At 40.1% G+C, this 11,191-nt stretch overlaps 1 protein-coding gene across 3 annotated transcripts; it reads right to left on the bottom strand.

Moving 5' to 3' along the window:
• Positions 1–3,747: 3,747 nt before the first annotated feature.
• On the bottom strand, positions 3,748–11,191 carry NR4A2 (nuclear receptor subfamily 4 group A member 2). 3 transcript variants are annotated; one of them, XM_083154028.1, is made up of 8 exons: positions 11,002–11,191; positions 9,579–9,703; positions 8,131–8,993; positions 7,096–7,225; positions 6,327–6,415; positions 5,539–5,741; positions 5,198–5,376; positions 3,748–5,082 (listed from the first exon to the last, which is right to left on the bottom strand). In XM_083154028.1, the coding sequence occupies exons 3-8, from the start codon at positions 8,989–8,991 to the stop codon at positions 4,826–4,828; spliced, it is 1,719 nt and encodes a 572-aa protein (XP_083010154.1). In that variant the 5' UTR covers positions 8,992–8,993; positions 9,579–9,703; positions 11,002–11,191; the 3' UTR covers positions 3,748–4,825. The 3 variants fall into 3 exon arrangements, with proteins under 3 accessions (XP_083010154.1, XP_083010155.1, XP_083010153.1); XM_083154029.1 differs by having other exon boundaries at positions 6,252–6,415; positions 8,131–8,815; XM_083154027.1 differs by having other exon boundaries at positions 6,252–6,415; positions 11,002–11,190.

Genomic DNA, 11,191 nt, shown 5'->3' with positions numbered 1-11,191 from the left:
TGTGTGTGTGTGTGTGTGTGTGTGTGTGTGTGTGTGTATATAAATAATAAGCAAGCAGCACTATTGTGCTAACATACAACCAGAGAACCAACCACTTCCACCTGTGTAGACATGACAAAACACTTTGGATATTGGTCTATCCGTATATTTGACTTCTCTGCTTTAGACTTTATAGCGAGTGAAAGAGTTAATAACTGTAATAAACGTGATCTGGAACAGAAAGTCACTTTGTCAGTCTACTAAACAGCTGTACCGCCAGATTGTCCTCAATAAACCATTTACTAAATAATGCACAAATGTGCAGCAAGTCTTGGCTGCTAATCAGTCATTAGCTTTAACTATAGAACTTGCACTAAGCTGCTATTTGCTGATGGGTATTAGTATCAAATTTGCACTGTTAGTGAATAACTCGGGTGTGGAAATGTTCTACCCTGTGTGAATGCTGGTACTGCTTTGCCTGCTAGTCTGCTGGATTCATCCCACTGTATAGTACAGAGCTCATTCTTCCCAATAGTGTATACTTCCAGTGCTAAAGATAGACTGCAGTGGATGCAGCCTGGCTCTGACATGCTGACAGTCTGTGTTAAGGTGCCTGCAGTGCACTGACATAAAGTTACCTGGTAAAAAGGACCAGTGAGCTCCCTCTGAACCAATCACCAGCAATATCCATCACAATACAATTCAACAGGACTGCAAACAATAGTCCTGTATCTTAGCAATAAGGTGATCCATTGTCACTCTCAGTTTCACACTGTCATTACAATTGTAGCACACGCTCAGCACCCTCCTTGCTATCCTTAAACGCTCGCACAATGCGTTAGCAGAACATAAGTAGCATGGAGAATAATCCAGCTAGAACATTAGACAGCTAAATCCACGCAGCAGCAGCAGCGACAGGCAACCAGTGTCTGCTCTCCAGCTGGTGGGGAACTACAGGTGCCAGCATGCTTTGCTAGTAGTGGCAAGGCATGCTGAGAGTTTTAGTTCCTTGACAGCTGGAAAGCCACCAGTTCTGCATTGAACAGTGTAGAAGGAAAAAAATAGCGTCTGCTCTGTATATATATATATATATATATATATATATATATATATATATATATATATATATATATATATATATATATATATATATATATATATATATTAGCTGCTGCATAAAGTAATATGCTACTGTGATAGATAGTATTTACTTTTTCATGTATTTTAATGTATTTGTTTGATAAGAAAAATGATTTGCAGAGTATCTCAGACTAAGCAATTGTATATTCCAGCCTGCCAGATCAGAGAACGCCAGCCATAGCCGATTGCAAGTTTAACTATTTAAAAGAATAAAGGTTCGGAACGAACGGATCAGAATGGGTTAAATGAAAGAACCAGTGCATTTCTTTATACAACATTAGTGAACTCACCTGGAAGTCACACACTTCGTAGGTATTAGAAATATTGGTTTAATACAAACAAAGGGACAACTGTCCTTAATCTATACTCATCCTGTTGCTGTATAGATGGGTTATGGACAAATGTTTTACTTAATAATACTTAATAATAACGGGAAATGGAAATGTTTTACTTAATAATATAAGCAATTGTCCTACTAACACGTCAGACACCAAATATACTGTAAAGTGGGGGACTCGTACACCAAATAAATTCGGGAATATTATATATCATGTTTCCCAACTTTACTGCGAAACTTTTTCGCGTTTGCATCAAACACTGGAGCAAATTGTCTTCCAAAAATGTGATTGTTGGGCTTGTATATATTGTGGGCAGTATTTTTGTGATTGCGCTAACTGCATAACCTTGGTGCAATTTTTATATACTGTAGCTAGAATAGGATGCGTTTTGCCTGACGCACGTCGCTGAAACCACAAACTTTTTCAAACTAACGAATTTTAACAGTGTGCAAAGTCATTCGCAAAAAAAATTCAAAGCCAGTCGCAATATTAATGTAATCATTTTTAGGAGACTATTGGTTGAATTTTAACATTAGGAGCTTTGCAAGTTAATAAATGTTATTAGCCCCATGCAAAAGGTTATTGATGCTGTCAAACTACAGAAAGGGAGAGAACTTTAATCTTGGGATGAAATGATTCATTCTGTTTACTATACGTATATTCAAAAGGGATTAGTGGCGAAATGAAACCCTTAAACATTACTGATAGGTGCCGGGAAAATGCAGCTAAATATTTGTACTAAATCACTACTATTGATTTTCTCATTCTAAATAGAAGTGGGATCAGTGTTGTAGAAAAGAGAGAGGCAAAAGAAAGGGATAAGCTAAAGGAAACAGAGGGGGGTCGATAAGACAAATGTAATATAGCACAAATGAGAAAATAAAAAAATGACATTTAATAGGCTCAGGTAATGGAATAGAACAATTTCCCATCCGATTTATCCTTACTGCAGGTACTACAAGGTTCTCTGTGCTGTAGCCTGTTCACCAGCACTGTTTCCTGGAACATTGTTCTGGGCACAGGAACTGTACAATTAACCCATGCAAATACCATCTTCATCGATGACTTTAGAAAAAAAATAACAATTCCATTTCTTAGATCGCAGGCAAGTAGTTATGATTAAAAAATAAATAAAAGAAAAAACGATAGGGGATCGTCCATGTGGTACAGGAGGAATGAATCTGGATAAATATGTAGTATTTGTGTTGATTCATTCAGAATTGGAGACTCCCCATTAAAAAAAAAATTCAAACAAATGTAATTAAATAACTATCTTATTTTTATGAAAGATTAAAATGTACCTTCCATGCACCTTGAAAATCCGTTTTAGAATTTCCCTTTAGATGTCAGTAAAATTCTATTTTGATAAAAATCTGATACTGATAACGGTGGAAGAGATTATTTCCCAATCTTGGTACTGTTTATTTGTGTGATAAGCCTCATACAATAAGCGCCCTGTATCCAAAGGCAGCTCTCAAGTGCATTTTATTCTATTAAAGAACGCCCTCAGCAAGTGAGTGTCTAGTCTACTTATCAAATGAAGAACTATTCCGCACACAATATACTGTACTGGCTTTTTAGAGAACCCTACTATATATATATTGGTATTTTAAGAGCATATATTAGTGCTGTAATTGTATAGCAAGCATTATTCAGTGAATCGATGTAGGATAAAAAATGAATTGCCTCTGTTGCTTCTGCCTTTAAAAATATGTGTCATTTAATGTAGGTATGAAGGTAACAATTATTAAATAGTCACATTTTAAAAGCCTCTCTCTCTCTCTCTCTCTCTCTCTCTCTCTCTCTCTCTCTCTCTCTCTCTCTATCTATCTATACTTTTAAAATCACCTTTCAGCATTTTGGAAATTATATATTCCAAAATGCTGAATACTGATTTCAAAAGTTCCTGACCTTGGATTTCTATTGCCAAAACAGACAATGGGACGATGATATTAAAATTGAGCGCAATAAAAAAGTATGAAAGGGTTTCAATCAAATCACTTTTTTATATTAAATTAATTCTGATGCTTATACTAACCGATCACCATTATCCATACAAGTTACCACCATATGTTTTATTCCTTCCCGACCAGGTAAGTACACCTGTACAGACTTGTCAGTTTGCACAAAATCTTGTAAATGTCAATCTCTTGAATTTCTGAATGTCCCGCATATCGTTGTAATGTTTGTACAAAAATAAATATATAAATGAACAAAAACATAGACGGCTGGGTTTGTGGACCCTGAATTTGCAATGCGCTGTAACACAAAAGAAACGTACTAGAACGGCTGGCAGTATTACAAATTTTACTTTCAAACATGAAATAATATATTAACTGACAATTTTTGAGACAATAAAAAAAAAATCAAAGTGCTCAGTAATTTCCATTGGGGTTTGCCTTGATGTCCCTGGAAACCGTTCGATAGCTGTTGCATGCAAGTTTAATTTAGCCTTAGACAACAAAAATAAACTAAGGTACTGTATAAATTTTGTATTAACATCAACAGTACATACAACACTTACAAACAAGGAATGTTGGACGGTGTTACAAACACATATGTGTCCTTTTGCAATGGTCAGTTTATTGTAATACTTGTGCCTACTTATTTTACAGGTCGGAAAACGTTTCTTTTTTTTTCTTTTCTTTTCTTTTTTTTTTAAGCTCGAATAACCACCAGTCTTTATAAAATCTAGCAGACTACATAGTGTCTGAATACTATTTATATAATATAGACATTACCGCAGAAGAAATTGTCTATAGGTTTTCCCGATCTAGCACTGTATAAACATGCTTTTTATGCAATATTTTTTTTTATTAGTCTTTACCATATGTTTTTTTTGCAAACACAGCTTGTAGAATCGGTTTAATATTTATTCATAAATAGGCACAAAATGATTAAAAATAGCTAAACTGTATTTTATACATGTACAAGCCTTTTTCCTTCATGCCATCCACTGAACATGTATTTCACAATATATTACAGCTTTCTTTTACAACAGAAAACTTTTTTCTTTTTCCTTTTTTTTTTTTAAAAAAAGTCTGTGTTGGGGCGATGTGATTGATCACCTTAAAACTATTTACTGATATCAATCATGAATGCACTTAGTAAATTAAGAGATGTTTTACAATAAGTTCGATGTTCTAATTTAGGAACGGTGTCAGCTGATGATGGACAGTTGATAGCAGTGTCATTGGTGAGTCCTTTGTCTTAAGGTCCTGAAGAGCCCCATCCTCTGACATTGGCAGATACCACAAGTCACTGTTGGCAATTTGGCAACCAAACTGCATTAATTTTCACAGGTAGAGTCCCCTTAGTCTGGTATTGTTATTTTAATTTATTTTTATAGTTCGTTGAAAAGTCATTCTTTAAAAAGGCAATGTGTCCAAAAACAGCTTATCGATGATTGCAGGCGGTGGTACCAAATCCTCCAATTTTAGGTAGAAAATGCGTTGGAGGCCTTGCGTGCAAAGCGTGCGGAGCTCTGGGAGTTTTCCTAAAAGTTTGGAAAGGTAGTTTGGGCGATTTAGTCCCCCGTTATTGAATGTAACATGGTCCTTTAGACAGTTTACAATCTTATTTTGCAGTTCCTCTACTCGCTTTGGTTCTTTCAGTCCGTGTCTCTCTGCAAAAAAAAAAAAAAAAAATAGATGTGGGTTAACTTATATCAAACACCCCCCTCTGAATTCCTGAAACCAATTGTCATGCATTGGGTTCTTTACTTGGAGTAGGACCCTCACCTGTAACCATGGCCAGAGCAGCAATACAGGAAAACGCCGAAATGTCAATGTTCATGCTTTGTAAATTGGACGAGAATTCGACAATCGAGTCAATCCATTCGCCAAAGCCACGTACACACTGCAACCTGTGCAAGACTGCCCCATTACAGAAGATGAGCTTGCCCTCAGCTGGGTTAGACCTGCAGTTAATTAAAAAAAAAAAAGACAAAAACTAATTAGTATCAGAATAATAAATGGGCGTTTAAAAGACTCCTAATTACTGCGGAGCCAATAAAATGCAAATCAATTGACCTTGAAAGAGGGTTGCTTATATAACAATTAAAACTTAGTTTGGTAATTACCTGTAGGCTAACCGCAAGACGAAGAGTTCCAGAAAGGCTGACTCAAAGAGGAGGTCCTGATCCTGTTTGTGCAACTCAGAGAAACCTGGGATCTTCTCTGCCCAGCCTCTGATGATCTCCATAGATCCCGTCAGTAGATCGTAAAACTGCTGTATGTGCTGGGTGTCGTCTCCGTTAATCTGGAACTCTGGGTTAGCTTGGAACTGGAAAACAGAAATAAAAATAATAAAAAAATAAATACATAAAAAGCTTAATGACTATTTACAAAATATATAACCCGTGAAATTGCCTTTATTATAACGGGACCTGAGTTATTTATTTATTTATTTATTTATTTAGAACGATTAAAAGTCACTGGCGATGCCCCCCACTGCCAGTCAGCTCATTATGGAGAGTGGCACCAGGTCTGGACCTTAATGATAAATCCCAGCAACCATGCGGGAATATGGGATCATTGGCTTATTTGATCATAGATATAAATATAATGTGCGTTCACGATTTGTCTTACAGCTCTGATATAAAGGTTTGAGGCCGAGGCTGTCACAACCAGTTGTGCAATTACACTATTAAGGACAAGAGAAATGTTTCTTTAAACGTTGGATTCCCGATTTGCCAACGGACGGTTTTAAGGGGTACAAATATATCGGGGGGAAGGTAATTGTTATGGTGCCCAATGAAGGCTGCTGAGTCTTCCAGTCCAGACTCCCACTTACCCTGGAATAGTCCAGGCTGCTCATTGCCGGGTTGGAATCGACGTGGGCTCTCACTAGGGCACTGATCAGACTCACCGGGGGGCTAGGGGGCGACGGCTCCTGGGGACTCTTGGGCTTGGATGGCAAGCGACCCCTTCGACCTTTCAAGCTGTCAGTGCGAACCACTGCAAGCAAAAGAAAAGATCAAGATGTTTAGGACTTGGTTCCCACTCACATTCCTGGCACACAATGCCCCCCTGCCTCATCACAAAGGCACCCTTCAACCCAGTCTGCCTGCTGTGTGCGCTGGGCTAATTTATGAACAATACAATGAACATCAGAACTGGTGTCTTGTAAATTCCCTGGCATCACATTCTCCCCCAATGCCATCCCCACTCCCCCACTCTTTCCCCACACACATCTATCTCTGCTGCTGCAACAACAATCCAGTCTGCGACTCGCCCCATGTAACCACAAAGCAAACAAATTCCCTTTAATAAAAAAAAAAATAGATACTTTTTAAATCCTTTCATTTATAAGCCCGAACCTAGTACCCTATGAGATTAGCCAGCGATCTCTAAGCAATATGACATATATAGGTTTTCAATCTATCGATCATCTAATTTACAAAGTCACACAGATCCACTGCCACACAAAAGTTTGAAAAGTAACCACTAAAATATTCCACCTATAATATAACACACACAAATATAAACATATTTTAAATGCAATAATGACCGTCTCCTAAGTTCCTAAGTGCCGTCTTTTCCATATGGATTTGGATGTCTATATATATATATATATATATATATATATATATATATATATATATATATATATATAATGAAAATGAATATATAGGTACCTTCTTTGACCATTCCAACTGCAAGGCACTTCTGGAAGCGACAATACTGACACCTATTTCTACGTCGTTTGTCAACCGGACAGTTTTTATTTGCTAAACAAACATATTTCGCATTTTTCTGGACCGTGCGCTGAAAGAGAGAAGGAGAACGTTTGCATTAGACCTGATTTGTACATTCTCATTATGAGCTGGGATGAGAATAATGCGTGTGAACGGCTGGGGCTTATTGTCTATGGATGTGTGTGCACTGCATGTAACAGCAGAATAATTGATAGCGTTAACACTGGAGCTGTCCGACAGGATCTAGCTCTGTTTTCTACGCCAAGGAGGCAAGGAGAAGGCATTCGGTAAATACAATTCCGTGGGCATTCATATTATTTACATCCCTTAGAGACGTCTCTATTTCAAATGATAAGATTATTCAATCAGGACGCTGAAATAAAGAGATCACTTAATTTTACCATAGGGAATTCTGTTCCACTTGGTTAGCTAAGACACGGTTCTCTGTCCTAACCAATTTATATCTAAAGGGGGGGAAGGCTGCTTGTAGCACATGCAAATAGAAATGTTCAACCAAACACAAGCAAAGAAATGAGAATCGGAGGATATGTACTAGAAGCACTGGCAGCAATGTCTAATTGTCCCTATTTTATTTCCCTTCAAGTGGGAAATGTTTTACCATGCACAGCAAATTAAGGCTTTGTTGACTTCTATATAGTTTTTTTAATAGAAAAAAAAAACCTGTAGTCGCAATGCCAGCACTCGGTTAATAAATGTGCTTTGTAGAAATGTTTTTAAAATATTATATACATTTGTTTCATCAGACCGAAAAAGCATTCAGGCTTGCAATAGGATTCTGCATCACGAATAACTTGTAATTGTCACTACTTGTCCCCAATGTATGACTACTACAGATAAATGTGTGCAGTTTGCATACTCCGATTGGAGATGTTGGGCTATTTACACTGTTATCATGAAAACCGTGACTTATGAGTCTGACAACCACAATGAGAAGATAATAAGCCTTCTGCTCACCTTGAAAAATCCTTTGCACCCTTCACAAGTACGAACTCCATAGTGTTGACAAGCAGCATTGTCCCCACAAACCGCACAAAGCCCCTCGTTTGATGGGGAACCTCTGGAAGGGGGTGAGGGAACCTGACTGTCAATGAGTTGGGACGCATGGCCAAGTTGGAGTCCAGGAAACCCCATGGCTGCCTGTTTTCTGATGGGGTTAGGGACGGCAAAAGTCTGTCCATCCACCAAATGATGAGCTCCTGACGCTTCAGGGTTCATAGAAACATGGTGACCATCGAATCTCATTTGGCAACTAGACACTGGTGTCCCAGGAGGAGACTGCTTGAAGGAGAACAGGGAGAGCCTGGACACAGGACCTTTCCTCTGGTCAATCATGTGTGTGGTAGCTACATAGTTCTGATGGAAGCTGTGGAGGGAGCCCGGGTCATCCCACATTGCACTGTGCTGGACAGGGAAACCTGGGGTGTTGGAAGTTGGGGGTGATGAGGGTTTGTAGTAGACTGAGCCCGAATGTGGCATCATCTCCTCGGACTGGGGTGCCAGGTGGCTGTGCTGCTGGTAGCTGTGCATCTGAATATCTTCAACTTTTATTGAAGACTGCTGGCCAGAGATGGGCATTTGGTACAAGCAAGGTGGCTTGACGTCGTAGCTGGAGTTGTAGTTGTCCATAAAGGTACTGAAGCTGGGGAGAGAAGTGGTTGCAGTGATTTCAGTGTTGGTCAGGTCCATGCTAAACTTGACAAACTCTGGAGTTAAGAAATCGGAGCTGTATTCTCCTGAAGAGTGGTAACTGTAGCTCTGGGAAGCTGGGCTGGCTCCTTGTGGCGATGACCCATACTGAGCCTGAACACATGGCATGGCTGTAAATGAAACAATTAAATAGATACCCATACTGTTCAACTGCGCAACTCCTACCAACTCTCAAGCATTGTTTCATTTACCCCCAAAACAAACAGAACATTAACACCAAGGTGTTCTACCCACCCTCATAACTTCACACAGGTGTCATTACTTCATGGCAAGCTCGTGGAGCTGTCATGGGCAACCCAGCTAAAGCTAGAACGTGTCCTGGCAATATCTGTTTGCTGGAACTTGTAGTTCCACCACAGCTGGCGACCAAAGGCCGCTTATTTCTCCTGTAAAGTGCAATCATTCCTCTACACTCCATTCCTTGATAACTTACATACAATCAGTTAACCAGTTATAAGGGAGGGAACCCATTTTTAGAAGAGATATATAGGATGCCCACAACTGCACTGCCCCCCCCCCCCACCCCACCCCACCCCCTTCACAATTAAAGAATGTTTACAAATATCTATATAAAGGTCCTAGTGGTGGCAAGCTCGTGATTTTAACCCCCTAAAATTGGTGATTATACCACCCCATAGTCCCCCAACTCTACATCCCCCCTCCCTTTTTATTTCTATAATGATAAAGGTACAAACCTTCAGCCGGGCTGCTGGCGTTTTCGATGAAAGTGAAGGTGGACAGTGTTGTAGTTCTAGTTGGGACAGATCTCCAGGATACAGAATATTCAGATCACCAGCAGCCACGTTTCCAGCATATGTCCCTGCAACAGTAACACAAGACACGATCAATGGAAGCAGCCACTAAATCCTGTCCACCACCTGGCAGCTGAATGTCACCTGGAAGTTTTCCTGCCACTGTCCCAGGTCAGAGAGGTAGCAGAACACACAGTGACCATTGAATAACTATGTTAGTGTACATGAGTCAGTGGAGAAATCCCTGTCCCCGGCCACTATACATCTCTGTATATACTCACCATGCAGTGAGTCATTATACTGATCGCAGCGGGTGATCACTTTATATAAGTGTGCCCGAGAAATCAATGAGTGCAGAACAAGACAGGCATTTATAGTGTGACACAGGACACCCATCTACCCCTCATTATCACAGGTGACAGAGGAAGGCCCAGCACATGCCACACAGTCTCATCACATCCAATATTCAGGTCACTTTCCATACATCCCAATCATAGGAAATACTAGCATCTCCATAGAACCATCTTTATCTCAGATATACCCAGTAGCACCAAGCCACAGCTGATGTATAAGCCATTATTTCTATCAAGTCTAAGCAGAATTCATCAAGTAGTGTGACAGTATCCAGGGAAGCCGCCTCCTGTGGCTGTCACCTCTGTGCAGAGACAGACCTCTGGTAATATGGCTTATTAGTGCATTGCATTGTTGTACCAAGGCATCCAGCTCTGTTCCATATTAATTGGTCTGCATCACCTCTTCCAGCTGATGGCCCCGTGTACAGTAACTAGGAGACCGGAGTATCACCTCCCCCTGTGCCAGCTACTAGCAGGGCAACTACTCTCGAGGCAGAGGTAGAGCAAGCATCCTGATAGGCACCCAGCAACTTACAGGCACATGCATATGTATGTATGTATGTGTGTGTGTATGTATGTATGTATGTATGTATGTGTGTGTGTATGTATGTATATGTGAATGAATGTGTGTATGTATGTGTAAATACATATTATATATAGATATACATATTATATCTATCTATCTAGATATATCTATAGATAGATAGATAGATAGATAGATAGATAGATAGATAGATAGATAGATAGATAGATAGATAGATAGATAGATAGATATTGGAGAAGATATACAGAATGTCAGGCAGCAGGATAATTGCTGTCCTCCACAGCACCCGGCAGATGGATGAGCGATCTAGAATGCAGCATGACAGGTACCAGACAACTTTCCTAGAACACAGAACCCCAGATCCAGGCCATGAAACTTTCCCCCGCTTGCCCCGATCCCCGGTACTAGCAGCAGCAGTAGCAGTGGGCAGCGGGTCCCGGGCACAGCAGCAGGCAGAGCGGCCACTTACTTGCAGTGCTGGGGCAGAGGCGCCTCTCTCTCTCTCTCTCTCTGTCTCTCCCTATGCGGCCAGATGTGAGCACATCCCTGTGTGTGACTGTGCAGCAGCGGCAGCAGCGGCGGCAGGGAACTCGCTGTACTACTCGCAGCGCTCTGAGCCAGTCCCTGCAATGTGCCTTTGTTTATGTGGGCTGACTGGC

The sequence above is a fragment of the Crinia signifera genome, chromosome 7, assembly GCF_055691185.1.
Source record: "Crinia signifera chromosome 7, ASM5569118v1, whole genome shotgun sequence".
NCBI classification, from domain to species: Eukaryota; Metazoa; Chordata; class Amphibia; order Anura; family Myobatrachidae; genus Crinia; species Crinia signifera.
Note: the sequence above shows the minus strand (reverse complement) of the source record. Positions and strands in the feature narration are given on the sequence as shown.